This window comes from Schistocerca gregaria, chromosome 2 (genome assembly GCF_023897955.1).
Source record: "Schistocerca gregaria isolate iqSchGreg1 chromosome 2, iqSchGreg1.2, whole genome shotgun sequence".
Taxonomy (NCBI): domain Eukaryota; kingdom Metazoa; phylum Arthropoda; class Insecta; order Orthoptera; family Acrididae; genus Schistocerca; species Schistocerca gregaria.
The window spans coordinates 182,381,176-182,404,754 of record NC_064921.1 but is presented as its reverse complement, the minus strand read 5'-3'; the positions used below and the strand labels follow the sequence as shown (position 1 = coordinate 182,404,754).

At 41.8% G+C, this 23,579-nt stretch overlaps 1 protein-coding gene across 1 annotated transcript in view; it reads left to right on the top strand.

Moving 5' to 3' along the window:
• LOC126335614 (farnesol dehydrogenase-like) overlaps positions 1-23,579 on the top strand; it is an 84,460-nt gene that overhangs the window by 6,360 nt on the left and 54,521 nt on the right. The window contains exon 2 of the mRNA XM_049999067.1: positions 22,304-22,486. Within this exon, the coding sequence (XP_049855024.1) occupies positions 22,304-22,486 (183 nt within the window). The remainder of the gene's footprint in view (positions 1-22,303; positions 22,487-23,579) is intronic.

The window sequence follows — 23,579 nt, the reverse complement described above, 5'->3', positions numbered from 1 at the left end:
CCACTGTTTCCTCTTGTATCACATTAGACAAATCTTCCCCCTCATAGAGGCTTTAAATGTATTCTTTCCACCTATCCACTTTCTCCTCTGCCTTAATGATATCATCCTGGCTTTTGATGTCACCGATGGTAGTTTTGGCTTTCCTGTATGCTGAGTCTGTCCTTCCAACAGTCATTTCGTTTTCCATTTCCTTGCATTTCGTCTTAGCTTCCATGCACTTCCTATTTACTTCATTTCTGAGCGATTTGTATATCGGTATTCCTGAGTTATCCAGAACATTTTTGTGCTTTCTCCTTTTATCGATCAACTTAAGCGCTTCTTCTGTTAGCCTTAGTCTCTTCACAGTTACCTTCATTGTACTGATGTTTTTGTTTCCCACTTATATGATTTTCCTTTTTAGAGATGTCCATTCCTCTTCAACAGTACTGCCTACTGAGCTATTCCTTAATGCTGTATCTATAGCCTTAGAGAACTTCAATTGTCTTAAACGTCAGCCTACTCTTCCTCACTTCTGTATTCTGATCTGTGTCAATATATGCTTCTGGGTACCTCTTAGAATCCAGTATCTGATTTGGGTGTCTATGTCTGACCATGATGTAATCTAACTGAAATCTTCCCATACCACCCTGTCTTTTCCAAGTATACCTCCTCCTCTGGTGATTCTTGAACAGATTATTCAGTAGTATTAGTTGAAGTTTATTATGGAACTCAGTCTTTCTCCTTTCTCATTCCTTGTACCAAGCACATATTCTCCTGTAACTTTCCTTCTATTCCTTCCCCTGCAGTTGCTTTCCAGTTCCCTATGACTATTACATTTTCATATCCCCTTACATACTATGTCACCCTTCCAATAACCTCATATACTTCCTCTGTTTCTTCATCTTCAACTTGCAAAGTTGACACGTATACCTGAATTATCATTGTCGCTGATGGTTTGCTGTCGATTCTGATAAGAACTAAACTATCACTGACCTGTTCACAGTAACATTCCCTCTGCCCTAGCTTCCTGTTTATAACGAATCCTACTCCCATTATCCTATTTTATTCTCCTGTTGATATTACCCTATACTCATCTGACAAGAAATCCTCGTCTTTTTTCCCATTTCACTGTAGTGGCCCCTACTATATCTAGATTGAGCCTTTTCATTTCCCTTTTCAGATTTTCTAGTTTCCCTACCAGATACAAGCTTGTGACATTGAGTGCACAGGCAAAGAAAACTTATCCTTTCGTTGATTATTCAGTTTTTTTGTCATGGCCACCTTCCACTTGACACTCCCCTCCTGAAGATCCAAATTAAGGACTATTCCGGAAATTTTTATCCAATGGAGAGATGATCATGACATTTTCTTCAATAGCATCATGAGACATGTTTTGTGGATACACATTACGTGTCTTTAGGGCAGTGGTTTCCATTGCCTTCTGCATCCTCATAACATTGATCATTATTGATTCTTCTGCCTTCAGGGCAGTTTCCCACCCCAAGGATAGGAGAGTACCCTGAACCTCTGTCCTCTCCTGTGCCCTCTTCACAAAGTCTTTGGCAGAGTGAGGGTGACTTCTTATGCTGGAAGTCAAAGACCTTCAATGCTGATTACTAATTATAATTTAAGCAGTGGCGGTATTTGAACCTGGAACCGAGAACGTTTTGTAACCGTAGGCTTCCGCGGCCGTTGTCAATGTCAATACACCCTGAGGAAGGCGTCTTGCAACAGACGCCGAAACGTTGGAATTTTATAAATGACAATGCGGTCTCTAACCCAGAAGAATTTTATTGACAAGAACGTTTTGTTTGCTAATCAAAGATGCTACCCCTAGACCACAGGTTAATTACGTCGTATTAAACCATGTGATGCACATTGGAGTGGACCTCTAACTAGTGAAGAAACAAATGCATCAACAGGCTGTGAAAATTTAGAATCATGTTAGAAGAGATTGCTCCCATGTGAGAAACCAGAAGCAATAAATAACGGGTGAACAGGTGACGTTACAGGTTACAGAGGTAGTTGGGCAGCCTTCAATATGGTGCATATCAAATTGATGTGTAAATTAATGAAATTGTAACAGCTTATTGATTTATGACCTTAACCTAATGTTCTGCTAAGTGGTTTTTCATGAAACTCCTCCCCTTCTACATCCCCTTAAACTGTTGCTCTGTTAACTGATTTGTTACTAAAATGTAGACTTTCACGGCCGGAAATATAATGTCCATTATACGAGGTGCATTCAAGTTCTAAGGCCTCAGATTTTTTTTCTAATTAACTACTCACCCGAAATCGATGGAACTGGCGTTACTTCTCGACGTAATCGCCCTGCACACGTACACATTTTTCACAACGCTGACGCCATGATTCCATGGCAGCGGCGAAGGCTTCTTTAGGAGTCTGTTTTTACCACTGGAAAATCGCTGAGGCAATAGCAGCACGGCTGGTGAATGTGCGGCCACGGAGAGTGTCTTTCATTGTTGGAAAAAGCCAAAAGTCACCAGGAGCCAGGTCAGGTGAGTAGGGAGCATGAGGAATCACTTAAAAGTTGTTATCACGAAGAAACTGTTGCGTAATGCTAGCTGGATGTGCGGGTGCATTGTCTTGGTGAAACAGTACATGCGCAGCCTTTCTCGGGCGTTTTTGTTGCAGTGCAGGAAGGAATTTGTTCTTCAAAACATTTTCGTGGGATACACCTGTTACCGTAGTGCCCTTCGGAACGCAATGGGTAAGGATTACGCCCTCGCTGCCCCAGAACATTTTTTCAGCACAGGCGGTTACCCAAAATTTTTTTGGTGTCGGTGAATCTGTGTGCTTCCATTGAGCTGACTGGCTTTTTTGTTTCTGGATTGAAAAATGGCATCCACGTCTCATCCATTGTCACAACCGACGAAAAGAAAGTCCCATTCATGATGTCGTTGCACGTCAACACTGCTTGGCAACATGCCACACGGGCAGCCATGTGGTCGTCTGTCAGCATTCGTGGCACCCACCTGGATGACACTTTTCACATTTTCAGGTCGTCATGCAGGACAGTGTGCACAGAACCCACAGAAATGCCAACTCTGGAGGCGATCTGTTCAACAGTCATTCGGCGATCCCCCAAAACAGTTCCGTCCACTTTCTCGATCATGTCGTGAGACCGGCTTGTGCGAGCCCGAGGTTGTTTCGGTTTGTTGTCACACGACGTTCTGCCTTCATTAAACTGTCGCACCCACGAACGCACTTTCTACACATCCATAACTCCATCACCACATGTCTCCTTCAACTGTCGATGAATTTCAATTGGTTTCACACCACGCAAATTCAGAAAACGAATGATTGCACCCTGCTCAAGTAAGGAAAACGTCGCCATTTTAAGTATTTAAAACAGTTCTCATTCTCGCCACTGGCGGTATAATTCCATCTGCTATACGGTGCTGCCATCTCTGGGACGTATTGACAATGAACGCGGCCTCATTTTAAAACAATGCGCATGTTTCTATCTCTTTCCAGTCCGGAGAAAAAAAAGTCGGAGGCCTTAGAACTTGAATGCACCTCGTAATTATCCGGGCAGTTATGCCGTGGCCATCTGGTGAATTCTTTTTCAAATCCCAACGTTTCGTCCCTGTCTGCGGGAGACATCTTCAAGGGGGTCTGTAGCTCGATGGAAGGTCCAACACACCCACTGGCTCGCTACTGACTGCTGCTAAATTCCATGTCCGTGCGCTCCCGCGCCGCGGCGTGACGTCACGTGTTTTAAAAACATCAATGGAATTTGCCGCTGTCCGTTGCCGTCGATCGCCATTGCCATCACCCAGTAGTGGACGGGCGTTACACATCTTCCTTAACACCAGCATCCATATACCGTTTAATTTCACGCCCTCCCCCTTCCGACTGAAATTATTAGGGTGTTTAGAGATTTCGATTGCCTCCATGTAAAGCCTTTTGTAATATACGCTTGTGGCCGATAGTACTTGCGTCTCCTCGAAACGAATATGGTGGTTCCCTGGCTGGAAAGCATGCTCCGCAACAGCTGATCGTTCCGTTCCGTTTCTCCTCTTCTACAATTGCCCTTGTGCTCTTCCTAACGTTTTGAAACCGTTCTTTTAGTGGTTTTCACATAAAGATCTCCACAGCTGCATGGGATCCTATACACTCCAGCTTTTCCAATTGGTTTGCGAGCGTCCTTGGCAGGCTTAAGTTATTTCTGTATCTTCCTGGTGGGCTTGTAAATTACGGTGATATTCCGCTTCGTCAAGATCCTCCTTTTCTTTCCGTTACATTTTTAACAAACGGTAGGAAAGCCTTAGATTTTGCAGTAGCCTGTACTAATGAAGAACGGAAATTCGTCCGCCGAAATAAAACGTGCGTTGAGACAGCCACGCAGCAATCATAGTGACGTACGCGGACACGGAATTTAGCGGCAGTCAGTAACGAGCCAGTGGGTTTGTTGCACCTTCCATCGAGCTACAGACCCCTTTGAAGATGTCTCCCGCAGATGGGGACGAAACGTTGGGACTTGAAAAAGAATTCACCAACCGACCATGGCATAACAGCCCGGATAATTATAATGGACGTAACTGATTTGTGACACCCTTGAGTCTGATGTATGACGCACTGTGAACAATCCGTTATTCTGAGAAATCCCTACCCCTCCCTCCTCCACCTTTTCCTCCTCTTCCTTCTCAACACCTCTGGGAATTCCCCTCACCAATACAAGCACACTATTGGCATCAAATTAATTGAGTGATTAATTAAATTGATCATTTAATTATCCCTCCCCCTCTGGGAAATATTCCAGCCCTCCTTCCCCCCCCTCACTCCCCTCCCCTCGTTCACCCACCAGGAAACTGGAGGGAAGAGGGCTCAGTTGATTTGAAGGGATATTGATAGCGGTGTATGGAATATTGCTTAATCAACTTCTGTTAGAGAAACCAATGTGTGGAATGTAATTTATTTTAGCTGTTTATGGGAAACAAGGCGGTGTATGGAAAGTAGTTTGTTAATTTATTTATTTAGAAAATTTGGTGGAAAATCGATTCCATTGTATGGAACATTGTCTAAACAATTTCTGGTAGACAAGGCAAAGTGTGGAATATTGTTTCTTTGAAAAATTTGTGGGATACAAGGTTATGTGTGGAATACAGTTGACATATATATGTAAAGAATTTGTTGGGAATTGATTGCAGAGCGTGGAATACCGTTTATTTAAACAGTTTGTGGTGACAGGGCAGTATGGAAAAATTAAGCAATTGTAGCCCTTGTTGATTCAGATCACGCAAGGAATACAGTCTTGAAACACACACCACATGTAACTGTACTGTCACAGATCGCCCTGCCGGCCGCGGTGGTCTCGCGGTTCTAGGCGCGCAGTCGGGAACCGTGCGACTGCTACGGTCGCAGGTTCGAATCCTGCCTCGGGCATGGATGTGTGTGATGTCCTTAGGTTAGTAAGGTTTAAGTAGTTCTAAGTTCTAGGGGACTAATGACCACAGCAGTTGAGTCCCATAGTGCTCAGAGCCATTTGAACCATTTGAACAGGTCGCCCTACACATATGTAGATAAATCTCCCCATTGTGTTGCTGACTGCCAGACCAGGCTAACCCTGCAGAAATAAAGCGTCAGGTAGTGGCATCCCTTTCAAGTCCGATATCAGACTCAATTCCTGCCTCCCTCCGTCCCTCTCTCTCATTCTCTTTCTCGCACTCTGTGTCAAGTGTTTACTTCATATTTGTGTGAACCAACGTACACAAAAACACAAAGACCGAGATGTCAACTCCACACCTCTCTTAAATTCCCCCTCCGCCAATCTAGTGCCGCACATTTATCTGGCCTGGGTCTCTGCATGTAGACATCCACGCATGAGCACTCTGTAGGTATGATGCAGCCATCTCTGACATCTAACAATAACAACTGCTACTTGGGACTAGAACATTGTTTAAGTGGGCGATGTTCACTGCTTCTCAGTGTTGTCCATTGGACTCTTTCTTGTAGGGGAAAGTTGGGAGTGGTATTAGTTGTTGTTACTATCCTTCATGAGGTAGACACTTCCTCCTCCTCCTTCACCCTGTTGTAGCTGAGAGACTCATCTTAGGGATTATATAGTGCTTTGGAAAACCAGTTGCAACTCTAAATTCTTCATTGTTCGATTTATTGATTCTGGTAGTGGTATTGCAAGCATGCACACCATTTCAAAGCGTCCACAGATTGTTTAGGGACATAGCATGCAACTGATCTGAAATGTGAAATTTCAGCTAACTTCAGTGTAGTGGACTTCCTACCACATGACCTAACCATGCCAGTACACACCAGTAGGAGGCAACAGAAAAAAACCGGAAGGGTTTGGGAACTGGGCAGTTGTGGGATCGAATCACATTAAATATACAAATCCTAGTATCCACCAGTAGCGTGCAAGTAAAAACTGACTACTCACAAAGAGTATCGATTTAATTAATTAGTCAATCAATCAGATAGAATTAGAGAGTATTTCCAAATCACACACAGCTGGGGGCTTATCACATATCCATTACTCTGTTCATCTCCCTTTCTCCATATGGCACAGGTTTCCATAGAAGTGAAAGTGTAAGAAGAAAGCGTCAGGTAAGCGAGAATGAGGGAGGGGGACAGGGGGATAGAAGGGAGAAGGGGTGGGACAGACATCTTCGTCTGGCAGAGAGAGAGAGAGAGAGAGAGAGGAGGGAAGGAATGGAGGGAGAGAGAGAGAGGCAGGAATTGAGTCTGGTATCAAATATAATAGGGATGCCACTACCTGATGCTCTGTTTGCAGCAGATTAGTGCGATACTACAGATGCAGCAGTCCCTGGGTGGTGGCCTGCAATGTGCAGAGCGACCAGTCCGCCAGTAAGCGACATGACCGGAACAAAAAAGTGCAACAGTTCTTTAAATTTTCCATATGGCCATATCACCTACTAATTGTTTAAATAAACAGTATTCAATGCAATGCAGTCAATTTCCAGACAAATTCTTTAAATAAATAAATAAATTGTATTCCACACATTCCCATGTTTACCATAAATTATTTAAACAATATCCCATACACCCTAATCAATTCCCCATCAAATAAGAAATGGCCAATCAACTGAGTCACTTTTCCGGCAATTCCAGGTGGGGGAGATGATGGGGAGTGGGGAAGGGTAGGAGCCTGGAGGATTTCACAGAGGAGGAGGGGTTAATTAATTGTTCAATTTAATTAATTACTTACTTAATTTGATATTAAGTCTGTGTTTGTATTGGTGAGGGAGTTACCAGAGGGGTCCACAGCTCATGGTCTCGCGGTAGCGTTCTCGCTTCCCGGGATCGGGGTCCCGGGTTCGATTCTCGACGGGGTCAGGGACTGGGTATTGTGTGATGTCCTTAGGTTAGTTAGGTTTAAGTAGTTCTAAGTTCTAGGGGACTGATGACCATAGATGTTAAGTCCCATAGTGCTCAGAGCCATTTACCAGAGGGGCGGTGGAGGAGGAGGGGAAAGGGGAGAGAAGAGGGGTTTCTCAGAAGGATAGGAGGGCTATAAAATACCCTGAGGGTTCATAAATCAATTAACAGAAAAATAGGATAAGGGCAGGGGAAGGGGGACAAATTACATGAAAAAACACCTAGCAGAACAATAGGTCAAAGTCATAAATCAGTAAGCTGTCATAATTTAATTAATTTTCATATCAAATGTATGTAAGAACGAAGGTCGCCCTAATACAAAAGTTCTGTACAGAAATTTCGCAACAATGTGGAGCAAAAAAGTTGTCGATATACACATATGAAATGCTTTTACCGCAGTCATGTAGGAAGTAACAGGAAATTGTAAAATTCCCAAATGCTCTCGCCTACAAGAACTGAAGGAAGGAACAGAGCTTATAGTTGAAACCATAAAACAAGTATTTTGTAGGAAGATAATTTGATATGTATTAGAATTCGAGAGTATATGTTCTCTGTATTTGTCAAATTTTTGGATCCAGAAATAATTAAGATATGGTTTGATGCTATAAGCTAAAAATGAAATTGGGTATTAAAAAAATTACACCTGAAAGAGATAAGAAAACAGAAACAAGACGGAAACTGATTGAGAATATACACTCCTGGAAATGGAAAAAAGAACACATTGACACCGGTGTGTCAGACCCACCATACTTGCTCCGGACACTGCGAGAGGGCTGTACAAGCAATGATCACACGCACGGCACAGCGGACACACCAGGAACCGCGGTGTTGGCCGTCGAATGACGCTAGCTGCGCAGCTTTTGTGCACCGCCGCCGTCAGTGTCAGCCAGTTTGCCGTGGCATACGGAACTCCATCGCAGTCTTTAACACTGGTAGCATGCCGCGACAGCGTGGACGTGAACCGTATGTGCAGTTGACGGACTTTGAGCGAGGGCGTATAGTGGGCATGCGGGAGGCCGGGTGGACGTACCGCCGAATTGCTCAACACGTGGGGCGTGAGGTCTCCACAGTACATCGATGTTGTCGCCAGTGGTCGGCGGAAGGTGCACGTGCCCGTCGACCTGGGACCGGACCGCAGCGACGTACGGATGCACGCCAAGACCGTAGGATCCTACGCAGTGCGTAGGGGACCGCACCACCTCTTCCCAGCAAATTAGGGACACTGTTGCTCCTGGGGTATCGGCGAGGACCATTCGCAACCGTCTCCATGAAGCTGGGCTACGGTCCCGCACACCGTTACGCCGTCTTCCGCTCACGCCCCAACATCGTGCAGCCCGCCTCCAGTGGTGTCGCGACAGGCATGAATGGAGGGACGAATGGAGACGTGTCGTCTTCAGCGATGAGAGTCGCTTCTGCCTTGGTGCCAATGATGGTCGTATGCGTGTTTGGCGCCGTGCAGGTGAGCGCCACAATCAGGACTGCATACGACCGAGGAACACAGGGCCAAAACCCGGCATCATGGTGTGGGGAGCGATCTCCTACACTGGCCGTACACCTCTGGTGATCGTCGAGGGGACACTGAATAGTGCACTGTACATCCAAACCGTCACCGAACCCATCGTTCTACCATTCCTAGACCGGCAAGGGAACTTGCTGTTCCAACAGGACAATGCACGTCCTCATGTATCCCGTGCCACCCAACGTGCTCTAGAAGGTGTAAGTCAACTACCCTGGCCAACAAGATCTCCGGATCTGTCTCCCATTGAGCATGTTTGGGACTGGATGAAGCGTCGTCTCACGCGGTCTGCACGTCCAGCACGAACGCTGGTCCAACTGAGGCGCCAGGTGGAAATGGCATGGCAAGCCGTTCCATAGGACTACATCCAGCATCTCTACGATCGTCTCCATGGGAGAATAGCAGCCTGCATTGCTGCGAAAGGTGGATATACACTGTGCCTGTGGTTCTGTCAGTGTGATCATGTGATGTATCCGACCCCAGGAATGTGTCAATAAAGTTTCCCCTTCCTAGGACAATGAATTCACGGTGTTCTTATTTCAATTTCCAGGAGTGTATAAAATTAGGGAAAAAATGTCATGAAATGAGTACCGACTGAAACCAATATAACTGCATGTTCTGGAAGAGAATGGACTGATGGTACATATACGGGCCTTAATAGTGGAAACAGGAGGCTTTCTAGAGACGTGGTGTCGAGGTGAAATACCCGTAGTATCCTGCCCATGACCGGTACAACCTAACATCGGACCAGGACATCAGTGTGCAAGAGGAAAGATACCAGGAGCGATGGTAAACTGAGATAAGACTGTTACATCTTCTCTGGCTACTGATCGTTATGTTTATTACCATGCAAGATGTCGCTGTTTCTTCATAAGCATTTTCAGCTGCTGAGAATAATTTTATGGGACTGTTGTGAACATATCATAGCTCTTGAACCGTATTTAGGCTAAAATTTCTGAAAGAGCAGGCGTCCTATAACTCCGGAAAACTGTTTAGTGTTTGTGTTGCAAAGAAGGTGTGCATAGTAGTTGTTTTATGACAGTAAGGAGAGAAACTTGGCAGAAAGAATGTGTGTCACACGCTGGAAATACATTTCTTCCACATGACTAATAGGTCGGAAACCGCACAGTCGTAGCATTATGCTTGTTTAAGTGCAGAACCGTGCAGCCTTTGGAATGTGTTTGTGTTTCATGATCATTTCTCTCTTTCCCATAGCTTCTCGTACGGATACCACATAGCGGAAAAATACTCCAGAACTACCAGCACAAGTGATTTACGTAAAATATTTCAAACTCTTTGTCTCAGTCACTGACAGAGGTTTCTGTGGTACTGCAAACCTTGTGTGTGTTCTTTCGTCTTACAGTTGACCTCCTTACAAGATAAGTGAAGCATGATGTGTAATTTCACACGTTAAACACCGCTCTATGAATTTGTATATTTCACATAAGACTTATTTTCCATTGCTGGCGAACATTTTATCGGACTGATGCGAGCGTAGCATAATTTCTGACCTGTAGTCAGATGGGGGCACTGGGCGCTATTCACCTCTTATTATTTTGCATGTATCACAAAGACTGTTTTTCTCTGGTATAGAAGGAATCAGTTCTGCCACCTTACAGTTTATAATAGCCAGTGGAATAAAAAAAAATTCAGGTTGGACATATATCATACAGATGTATGTTGGACATATATGCCCTGAGTTAAAGTATTAAGTACTTTGCACTCCACATGAGTAATATTACAGAAATCAAACAATTGTAACCTTAGCGTGCAGAACTGTGTAGCCTCAGGTGTGCATGTGCTTATGTTCTATGACGATTTCTTTTGCCAATACCTTCTTGCTACTGACTCCAGATACTAGAAAAATACGTCAGAATTGTAGCACAAGAAACGTCCCCTTAAAAAATTATACAAAACTGTGCTTAAACTGACACACAATATTTTTAGCGCAACGCAATCTGACTTTCAAAAATCCCTACAAAAGAATGGCCCTAACTAACATTAACCTATACCTTTCACAAATCACTTACTTCACCAAAAATCTTCCTTACTCGAACTACTGCAATACAGCGAGCACCACTACTGCCAGCTAAATAAAAGATTCGAACTACGGAAGGCACTAAAACTGATAGGTATAGTTAGCACATGAAAGATTTTAATAGAAAACAAACAATGTATTTACCTTAATAGTCATAATATATATAGCAGTTCCAGTCTTACAAATTTCAAAACTCCACCATCTCTCTCCCCACGTCCACCACTGCTGGCGGCTCACCTCCAACTGTGCAACGCTATGCGCTGTTAACATCCAGCTGCCCAACACTACAGTGGCGAGTATTACAACAATACCAACCAGCCACTGACTGCACACAGCACAGCCAGCGATTTTTCATACAGAGCGCTATGCGGCGTTACCAATGAAAAAACCTTAACAGCCTACTTACATAGCCCCCATGCTCCCCACAAAAAATTTTACAAATTGCTTTGGGCACTGGCCAATACATATTTGTAAATCAAAATTCACAATTACAATAACAAAGAAATCATATGTACACACTTATTGATACAATGTTGGTCAAAAGCTAAAATTTTCTCACAGTCCACAGAGACAATCCTGATCGTTCAGCACAGTAAAAGTGGAGTGTTTTTCTGAAAGTCTGAGCAGCAAAAGAGAATGTACACGGAAGTAGTGGATTTCCATGCAGTCTTGAAAGAGTGGTGTTGTCCTTCCAATGGAAAGACAGTGCTGACTCTTGACATGCAGACAGGTAATGGGCCACAACAGAGCAAACCCACAGTAGAGTCAGTCGAAGTTATGAAGAATATTGGTAGGTAGCTCATCACAGAGCAGACCCACTGTAGTCCTGGTAGAGATTATGATATTGGTGGGCTACCAAGGGTGCAGACCCACAGCAGTCCTTGTAGAAATTGTGGTATTGGTGGGCCACCAGAGGTGCAGACCCACTGTAGTCCTGGTAGAGATTGCCAGCAGCCATCTGTTGTGACTGTGCAGATGCACAATCACCATTGAAGAGTCTTGTGGAGAATATAGCAAATCCATAAACCTCCACTTGTCCACTCACAAAGAATTTGTTTGAAATAGAACCAGCAATGCTGTTATCCAGTCCCTCACTGAATTATTAACACATGTCCAAACACTATCAGTCCATACTTATCACATACTGTGCATATATTATAACCAACAGAAATGTGTGCAGTGAAATGATACTTAATTTGAAGAACTGGTGTCTATACAATTATAAATTTACAACATAAGAATACAATTACAAACATAAAAAATATATCATTAAAGAATATAATAGTACAGGTAACATTTGTAGTAGCACAGGATTTACACAAGAATCGAAATAACATATACATCAGTGTTACAAAAATTATGACATAAGTACATACATAAAAGATCAGAATAACTTTTGAAACATCAACTTCACACATGAGCATTAGAACAAAACAGAATAAATAATGTGTAAACATCTTTACACAGTAAATAACATGTTATTAGTGCAAAATATATTTGAGGATAACTGTATCCCTCATCATAGTGAATGTAGCATAGTATTAGAATAGAAAGAATTCTATGAAAGAGTACACAGAGACAGGAAGAAAACAAATACACAAGGGTACACAAACACATAGTGGGATATCACAAAAGGAAAGGACAGGGTTTGTTTTCAGGGTAAAATTTGGTACTGCAGTCCAACCCAAAACTTCATTCCATAGATCGTCCCTCTTATTTCAACATTTGCTCCAACCCAAAAAAATCCTATCCAAGCATGCTTTCTGTATTCTGTTCACATCCTCTTCCAAAAATAGTTTTTCTCCACTGTACACAACTTTTTTGGGAAAACCTTTTTCTTATAGCTTCTCAATGCTTTTCTTCCAATTCATCATACTTAGTTTCTTATATAGTCTACCCCCTCTTAAGCTACCTTAAACCTACTTAGCTCAGATGGTAAACTAAGGGACGACGCAATGCAGCAGCACAAAACAATTAACACAAACAGCAATGACAAAAAAATACAAATTGGCAAAAACGGCAACAATATAGGGCTTAGCAAAGCATATTCAACATTACAACTAATATGAAGCAATGAACAGGAACAAGAAAAATAAATCAGTAGTAAAACTGGCTTAACAGAGTAATACAAAGTGAAATTCAGTAACACTATGCCTAGCAAAGAGCAGCAGCAAATGCAATAATTTATATCTAAACATGAGAAAGCTCAAGCAGAAAAAATACAGTAAAGACAACAATGCAGAAGAGGGAAATGTCTATTCACATATATTAATATCTATGTCATTAAATTGGTGCACCGCTAAACTAATTCTACAAAAGGTATTACCAAGTAGTTGAAAAGAAAATTAAGTATGCAGTAACATTTATTAATCCCTTCTCATTGTGCTTTCCTTTCCATGTGCTCCTTTTTCAAAGTACGTGGATCATAAAATGGTTATTTAATAGATCTGTTGACAGAAAGTGTTCACATTTGCAAATGCTTTAATTTTTATTTATAAAACCAATGCTGCAACACAGCTGGAAACCAGATATCAAATGAAATAAGCAACTACGAAAGGCAAAGCATAAAAATATCATTCAATACTCATGTGACATTTCATAAGTTAGTAGAAATTCTCTGAACTCTTGTAGAAAGACGCTTGTCATAGTCAGGTGTGCAGATGTAAGTATCTTTCCAATTAATGAGCGTGTCGTTTTTGCGATGCTTTCTACAAAGGAATGTCAATAGCGAGGATAATGGCCTCCTTTTTTCCACCTAATGGCTTTCTTTTGTCAGGTGGCTGTCGCGCAGCTGGGTGCCCACGACGCATTACGTGCAGGTGGTCACGTAACTGTCTTACCGAAATATTTACGACACCAGTTTCCTCTACAGTGGCAGTCTCATATAAAAAATTTCACAGGTCAAGAATTTGCGTTAAAAAACTGTAGAAACAAAATCCTATTGATATAACAAATGGTTCAAATGGCTCTGCGCACTATGGGACGAAGCTGCTGTGGTCATCAGTCCCCTAGAACTTAGAACTACTTAAACCTAACCAACCTAAGGACATCACACACATCCATGCCTGAGGCAGGATTCGAACCTGCGACCATAGCAGTCGCATGGCTCCAGACTGCGCGCCTAGAACCGCGAGATCACCGCGGCCGACTGTTAATACAACAGTGTCCAAAAAAATTTTCGTCGGCGTTGTAATACATTCACGCATTTACATACATTTCATAACTCTTTAAGTACGATTCTTGGTTTCCAACCACCTTTTTCACAAACCAGAGTCCCTAACCACTACTCATTATTCCTTACCTTATTCGTCGACACTTCTTCAATACTTCATCATAACAGATACGTAGCATAGCCAAATAACTCATATAGCATCAGCTTAAACATACCTCAGCAGCATAATTCACATCGTAATAATATCATAATACCTCAGTCAAATCTCAAAAACCTCATAGCTTTCTGCAATAATTTCAAAACCAAAAAAAAAAAATTTCTGCTCATCTCAAAAGTGTCATCTGCCTCAAACTTACTTTAAAAATCATGATCTCATACCAAATACATCATTCAAAGCTCTCATAGTATCACAATGGTTCCAAAAAAATATGAACATTTCACATAGTACAGACAAAATACAATTTCTTAAGTGTGAAGTTATCCAACCGTGTAATTATGTAAACATCTGTCACCGATGTAGTAAAAAAAATATTTGTCTCTCTCAGTTAAATGATCACATAGCTGTGTAATACTGTGTTAGAGAAATATGGTACCAATGTGTAAACTTGTATAAGCAAATACCATATTAGCTAGGACTCCTCGTGTTTGCCACATACATAGTACACAATGTAAGCATGTAACCCCCTGAGGATTAATGTAATTATATCCTCAGGTGTTGCAGATTACAGCAATGGAATGAAATATATCACAGAAAACCTTTGTATCATTGTACTTCAAATATCTTTAAGTATAAATGTTTTAAGTACAAAATTAGTCACTCAAATACGTGTACTGTAGCGCTAAACTGTGCGTCTTGTTGTAAGATAATCTGTGTGGAAGTGTCGTTGTTATCATCCTCCGAAAGCTAAGTTCTGCAGAAGTCAATGTACTTACCTCATGATAAACAAAAGTGAAATGCTTTGCGTATAGATATCGTAGTTACTACGCTAATTGCCGTGATGAAGTAAGTACTGTACTGTAACGTATTGTTGTGCTACGGAAAAGGCTGTCTCATTGTAACTATACCACAAAAGTTACTACTAAAACTTGTTTTACTTTCCACAATAATTCAGAAAAACTGTGAAGATATAAAACAAGGTAGACCGCAAAAGCAACAATGAAAATTGTGTCACACATTAGTAGCGTCGTGATATAATCGTGTAGCTGTCACATATACTAACCACTGTGTCATCTGGTATCTCACAGAAAGTACTTTAAATCCAGAACGTATTTTCAAGTAAACCAAAATGTTGCATTAAAATCTCATTAGCAGAACTGGGAAATGTTCAAAGTATGTGAGCCTTATAGTCGTTACGTAATCGTGCAACTAACAAGCAAGAATATAGAAATAACAACACTGTGTCGTCTGTTCATTATAACAGCGCATTCGTAATATCTGTTTAAAAATGTTCCCTAGGTTCTCGAATGGATAGTTAACTTCAAAACATTCTTGCATGTTAACAGTTTCTCAGTGTGACAAATTGTACTAGTAGCGTGAAGTGAAAAATTTTATGGCAAAGACTAAGTTAAAAAGCTGATTATCTCTCAATAAACGGTCTTACATGTGAAATATGGTGCAATCCTTTACTCTTCATAGTACTCAAGAGTTTCAACTTGAACGCAATTATCATCCGGTAAACGTCGGTAAAGTGCACTGGAGTTTTTCTCAAGGTTAGCGCCTATGTTATTTTTCTCTGAGCCAGCCGGCGCACGTGGCTGCCTGCGGTGCGAGTCTTTGTCTGCTATCTCTTTGTTGGCGTGCGTCGTTATTGGGATTTGGAGACCTAACTTCTACAAATTCACCTTGTCGAGAGCTCCCTGCTCTGTTTGAATCCCGCCAGTTCTGCTGCAATTCAGGTCCTTCGTTACGATCATATCGTCTGTCATGTCGGCAGATTCCATAGTTTCTTTCTTGTCGGTCACGTGGTGGAGAATTTCTCCCTGAATCGTAGCTGCGCTCTGGACTGTTGCGTCTTAAGTTATTCTGTTTCCCTTGATAATAATTATTTTGGTTTCCATATTGTCTGTTTCTCTGATTGTCTATGTGATAGTCATTACCACGGAGAGGTGATCTTTCCCTGTTATTATTACTACTCTGCCAACGGTTGTCATACGGTTGGTGTCTGTTTTGGTCACGATTAAAGGTTGTACGAATAGCCTTGTCGTGCATTATTTCTGTCTTCGCGGAATTGTGACAGGTGTGACCTGTAATTGTTGTGCTCTTGTTTTCGCGTTCCGCGAACGTCAGTGTCAATTTCCAGTTCTTGTAACAGTCCCTGAAAAGCTTCAATGTCGCCTTTGCATCGTCCTGCTAAAATAATCTGTCGTAAATGTTGAGGTAAATTGATTAAGCAAATGCGGATGAGTTCCGAGGGGCTGTATAGGTTTGAAAGATACTGATTCTTATGTAACATGTCTTCGAAATATTTAACAAGACTGGAAAATTCAGATTGTTCGAAATGTTTCATCATTATGATTCTATGTTTTACTCGGTCTTGTGTAGCTTCAGACCAATATGCTGAGAGGAAGGCATGATAAAATTCTCCTTCACTGTGACAATCGTCAATGACCGATCGCATTCCTATAGCTGGTTCATTCTCCAAGTAGCCACACATAAATTCTAATCTGTGTTCGAATGACCAGTTGGGAGGAAAACAATGAGAGGATTGAGGGAGCCACGCTTGTGGATGAATGTCGTTGCCAGAATTCTTAAATGTTTTTTTTTTCGTGCAGTAATGAACAGCTTACAGTCAAAATCATCGTGACGGCGAGTAGCATATCGGTCATTGCTACGTCGTGTCGGCGTTTCCATCTCAAAATTCGGTGCGCTTGCCAATTTCTTTCATAATTTCCGAAATGCCCTGTGTTATTATTTTGTGGCTTTTCTGTATATCTAAGTTCCTCTTCCCGTGTTAGAGCGCGAGTGCCCTCTGAAATATGTAATTTTTGTATTACCTGTGTCAGCTGATCTTGTACTTCCCGGATTTCTCTCCGGTGTTGCGTATTAATTTGATTCTGATTTTGTTTGAATTTCTTCATTTTTTCGCACTCTTCTGTGTCATTCAGATCATCATCTACCTTTGCAGATAAGATAATGAACTGATCCGAAAGTTTGGCTTTTTTCTCCGATAGTGCATTTCCTCAGTGTGTTTTTCTGAACCAAATTTCAGAGTGTCCATTTGTGTTGAAATCGTATTTCCTGTATCCTTTAAGTTTTGCTGAGTTTTTGCAAGTTGCCTAACCGAATCGGTAGATGCAACTGAGTCAATTTTAGCTTGCAAGGTCTCATGATTTTCATGAACAATAGTTTGCAGTTCTTTTATGGCTGATTTGTGATTCTGTAATGTATTTTCATGCCTCGAAAAAATAGATTGGAAATGCTCACAAATTTGTGTATTTATGTCATTACAGACTTTTTGACATTTCGATTCGATTTTATGCAACTCAGTAGTTAAATCTTCACGTGTTTGTTCAAGTGTATGTTCCACTGAGTCTACTTTTGAAGCTTTTGTTCCACTGTGTCTAACTTTTGAAGATTTTGTTCCATTGTGTCTAACTGTTGCTGTGTTTGTCTCTGGTGTTGTTCCATTGTATCTAACTTTTGAAGCTTTTGCTGTGTTTCTCTCTGATTTTGTTTCATTTGTTGCATTAATTGCAATAATAATGTATTAGTGTATGGAATCTGTTCCTCTATGCTTTTCGGCAGTGCATTTGCACCGGCAACACTCACATTTTGACAATCAGAAAATGTGTCTTATTTGAGAAAACAGTGAGGACGCAAAACCTGAATGTACAGAATTTTGCAAGATTGTGTCCTGTCATATCGGATTCCTGATGCGAGCTGTTTCCGACCGATCGATCGATAATGAGTCTCTGTTCACTAATTGTTTCACTGCCTACACCATTATTTGCAGCCCGCTCCATTTCCCTATGCACTATTACCAAATTACTACTTTGAACATTAGTTAATTCATTACATGGTGTCACTAACACACTGCTTTCGTCTTCACTGTCATTTCGCAGTTTACTTTGGAGCCTAGTATTACGTTTTGCACACGCCATTACTGTCACAATATGTCACACGACAACACAGATAAACACAATTTGAAGAGCAAAAATAAGAGAACACATTAACATAGCAAATAACATATCAAATAACATCTAGTTAATAGCAAGCGCAGCTGCGAAATACTAGCTGCAAATGTACATGCATGCCACAACTGTTTTACTGTTCAACAATGAAAGACTTCAACTACAATGGAGATTGTCTCTACAACTACAAGAAAAAAATCTGGAGATTTTAGTGAGGTATCCTCGGCTAAGGGTCGACATATGAAACGTCCCCTTAAAAAATTATACAAAACTGTGCTTAAACTGACACACAATATTTTTAGCGCAACGCAGTCTGACTTTCAAAAATTCCTACAAAAGAATGGCCCTGACTAACATTAACCTATACCTTTCACAAATCACTTACCTCACCAAAAATCTTCCTTACTCGAACTACTGCAATACAGCGAGCACCACTATTGCCAGCTAAATAAAAGATTCAAACTACAGAAGGCACTAACTACTGATAGGTATAGTTAGCAAATGAAAGATTTTAATAGAGAACAAACAATGTATTTACCTTAATAGTCATAATATATATAGCAGTTCCAGTCTTACAAATTTCAAAACTCCGCCATCTCTCTCCCCACGTCCACCACTGCTGGCGGCTCACCTCCAACTGCGCAACGCTACACGCTGTTAACATCAGCTGCCCAACACTACAATGGCGAGTATTACAACAATGCCAACCAGCCACTAACTGCACACAGCACAGCCAGTGATCTTTCATACAGAGCGCTATGTGGCGTTACCAATAAAAAAAAACCTAAACAGCCTACTTACAATATATGCCCTGCGTTAGAGTATTTAGTGCTTTGCACTCCACATGAGTAATATTTCAGAAAACAAACAATTGTAACCTTATAGCGTGCAGAACTGAGTAGCCTCAGGTGTGCATGTGCTTATGTTCTATGACGATTTCTCTCTCGCCAATACCTTCTTGCTACTGACTCCAGATACTAGAAAAATACCTCAGAGTTGTAGCACAAGTGATTTACGTAAAATGCTTCATACTCCGTCTGTCTGGAGCTCTACCACGCATAAACCATCCTTTTCTTCTTAGCTGTGTGTTATATCACAACAACACTCTCATATCTATCACACGCCGATAAGGGGTGCCAACCTACTCAACATGCACGCACTTGGAGAGATCTTGTGCTCTTGGGTGGGTGCCGCGAGTAAGATTGACGTGTAACAGTCTTCACTGAACAGCAGTTACAGACTCAGCTCGCTCCCTTCCTTCACGGGATGCGGAATGTCGTGGTTACAGGACCCTTCTGGTCAGTTGCAAATTAAATTGGCGATAGTGTTGCAGGAAAGGTTGGTTGAAGGCAGTGTGAGGATATGTCACTCTCCAAATTTACCTTATGAATGTGAGAATACTCTGTGACTCCAACCCACGTACGGAGAGAACCGTAAATTCTGCACTATGATGCAAGTGCTAGAAATATGTACATGATCTAACAGCATTGGTATAGGACGCTGTCTTGTATAATTTAGTATGTATGTCCGAGAACTAATCATGAATAGACGTACTGCAGTCTCTACTTTCTCAAAATAGTATATGGTACTCACAAAGTAGTGGATCGGTGGTTTATCAATCATAGAAAAATTGGAAAGCATGCTGCCATGTTATTGGTTGGCTTTGAAATTACTGGAAAACTGGTAAAATTGCTAAAATTGGTCGCACCATCAACTTTGGTGCTAATTACAGTGCATCATCACACATCGACGATCTCTTTTCCACCCTAACCGTCCACTGGTGTGCTGTTCATTACGACTTAATCATTGACTGACACCACTTTTTTTATGTCGAGAGAGACTTGGTGGGAGCAACACCTTCTGAGGTTGCCCAGCACCGATTGTGTACATGGCTGCAATATGAAGAATAAATGGTCTTGATCTCTTTCAAGCAGAACACCGAGACATCTACAGTGGAAGATGAGATTAAATGTAGAGGTCATCACCTTCGCATGTTCCACAATGCCGCAAACTGTTCCAGTTTCCCTACGTCGCGAAGTCTTCCACATTTTTCTCAGTAAGAAACACCGCCTCTGTCTATTATTTCCACCATCCTGTTGTGGGAGTAGCATAGTTAACACCATGGGATGTCCAGCTTTCTGTGAGAGCCCATGGATCGAAACGTTTTCATGTCGTATTAGCACCTGACACAGACCTCGAAGTGATGTAGAAAAACAAAATGTACGGCTATGTATGCAGCTGTAGTCATACACTGCTTTAATGTTACAGCAATAACAATGTATCAAACTGCTTATGGAACAACAACACAGGAACCCTCTCCTTGTGACTGATTGTCAGTGCAAGTGAAAAACCTTTACGCAGACCCGTGGAAGCGATTTCGATCACTGATCGCCTTCTGCAGTGTACCAACACATGTGTATTTAATGGGGTCACCACATACGGTGAAAGTCAACACACAGATGATATTTGTTTCCCGAGATAATGAAAACCCTCTCTCAATTGTGATTACTGTTCAGAAGAAGAGGTGGTTGCATAGTTCTTGTGCACTACGTAAGACACAACAAGGAGCAGAACGCAGAGTGATTTCCGGTGTGCCGCAGGACTGTTGTAGGACCGTTGCTTTCACAACGTATATAAATGACCTTGTGGATAACATCGGAAGTTCACAGAGGCTTTTGCGGATGATGCTGTAGTATATCGAGAGGTTGTAACAATGGAAAACTGTACTGAAATTCACGAGGATCTGCAACGAATTGACGCATGGTGCAGGGAATGGAAACTGAATCTCAATATAGACAAGTGTGATGTGCTGCGAATACATAGAAAGAAAGATCCTTTATCATTTAGCTACAATATAGCAGGTCAGCAACTGGAAGCAGTTAATGCAATAAATTATCTGGGGGTAGGCTTTAGGAGTGATTTAAAATAGAATGACCATATAAAAATAATCGTCAGTAAAGCAGATGCCAGGCCGAGATTCATTGGAAGAATCCTAAGGTAATGCAGTCCGAAAACAAAGGAAGTAGGTTAATGTATACTTGTTCGCTCACTGCTTGAATACTGCTCACTGGTGTGGGATCGGTACCAGACAGGGTTGATAGAAGAGATGAAGATCCAACGGAGAGCAGTGTGCTTCGTTACAAGATCATTTATTAATCGCGAAAGAGTTATGGAGATGATAGGTAAACTCCAATGGAAGACTCTGCCAGAGAGACGCACAGTAGCTCGGTCTGGGCTTTTGTTGAAGTTTCGAGAACATACCTTAACCGAGGAATCAAGCAGTATATTGATCCCTCCTACGTATATCTCGCGAAGAGACCGTGAGGATAAAATCAGAGATATTGGAGCTCATACAGAGGCATACCGCCAATCTTTCTTTCCACGAACAATACGAAACTGGAGTAGAAGGGAGAACGGATAGAGGTACTCAAGTTACCCTCCGCCAAACACCGTCAGGTGGCTTGCGGAGGATGTACATGTAACTGTAGAAGTTCTAAAAATTCTTGGTTTCTCATTTTTATTTGATTTACGGTTTTTGAAGAATTCCGAAAATATAAGCTTTTGGTTCGTACATGCTTGGTGCTTTAATTCGAATAGTTTGCGTTAAAAGTTTAACATTGGATGACTTCGTTAAGTTTCTTTGTATACACGATCAAGGTAAGAGTGGCAACCTGTGCTCGTAAATATCACGGTTCTCTGGAAAGAAACAAAAATATTATTACCTTTCGTGGCAATAGGTTCTTTGTTCATGTAATTACGACTCTCCGATGTGCAGAATGGAAGTTGGTTAAATGGCAAACTTGATCTTTCTCGTAATGATAAAAATGGTTCACATGGCTCTGAGCACTATGGGACTTAACATCTGTGGTCATCAGTTCCCTAGAACTTAGAACTACTTAAAACTAACTAACCTAAGGACATTACACCCTTCCATGCCCGAGGCAGGATTCTAACCTGCGACCGTAGCGGTCACGCGGTTCCAGACTGAAGCGCCTAGAACCGCACGGCCACACCTGTCGGCCGTAATGAGAAAGATTTTGGTCCTGCTGTCCTGTGCAGATTCTACAAATCTGACGTTTATTTCTTGCAGGCTCATGAACTGAAGGACGCTCCGGGAAAGCTTTATCCATTGCAAGTCGACGTGAGCAGCGAGGAGAGTATTCTGTGCGCCTTCAAGTGGATAAAGGAGAATTTAGGAGGAGTCGATGTTCTTATCAACAGCGCTGGAGTTTGCGGAGAAAGCCTTCCAACAAACGAGTTCACCTCCATTCAAGTAATAAACGTGACAACTCATGATGCAGATAAATAGCAGGAAAGAGATTTAAATTTTATATGGACAGATGGTAAATTACGGACATAGCCTGTGATAAAAATACTTCTTGTACTATAACTGTTCTTCTCTTGCCACTATTGGATGTCTTGTTTGTCTAGTGCAGTATGTTGTTGTAAGAACTGCGTGTAGCGTAAGATTCAAAGTTGTTAATAAATACTGACAATTTTCGATAAAGCGTCGTTCAGTTCACTAAGTATGAAATGCTCAGTCAAGCTCGAAAGAACAAAAGAGGCAGATGATACAACAATTAATCATAAGCCGCCTTGTGGAAATGGCGAAAGCAAACCAGAAGTCTATAGCCGATGAGGCAGTTTCATGATGAAAGAGCACAGACAGTGCGTGATGATAAGCCAGATCATAAGACCAGCTATAGATCACGTATCCAAATCAAACCAACAGCCTTAGCTGTTCACAGGCGGGCAGATGAAGCAGTGCCATGTTGAAGCGGCAAACACAATGCGAGATAAGCCAGCTGTTGAGGCTAGCTATAGGACACGTAACTGTTGTTCGTAGCTCGCGGAATTTGAACGAAAAATAAAGAGGAAGAATTTCTCAGCTAACACACACACGAGAGCGCGCGCGCGCGCGCTAACAAGGAGAGTTTGCTTCGTCCTATATATGCATAAGCCCCAACTACATCGAAATGGAACACAGCCTGACATTTACAGTAACTGTAGTAGTGCAGTATAAGGGCTATACCAGCGTATTACAGTAAGCGAATCTGCGGATTTAACTTCAGGTAATGCTAATCAGCTAGTATGTTTTGTTTTGATCTGTAATAGTTCCGTAACATCGACAGTTTACAGTCATTCCATTAGACAGATGATGGTTGTCCATATACGAAATTGCGAATACATTTCGAGATACTGAAGACTGACGACCGTTGATCAACAGCGACAGTAGCGGCGTGACATTGGGACGACCCGACAGGGGTTTGACAGTGAGAATACACCGATTAATATAGCGTTACTATAGCCACAATAAACTCATTTTAGTTTTGATTATCTCTGATCTCAGACAGGTATTGTTTTCC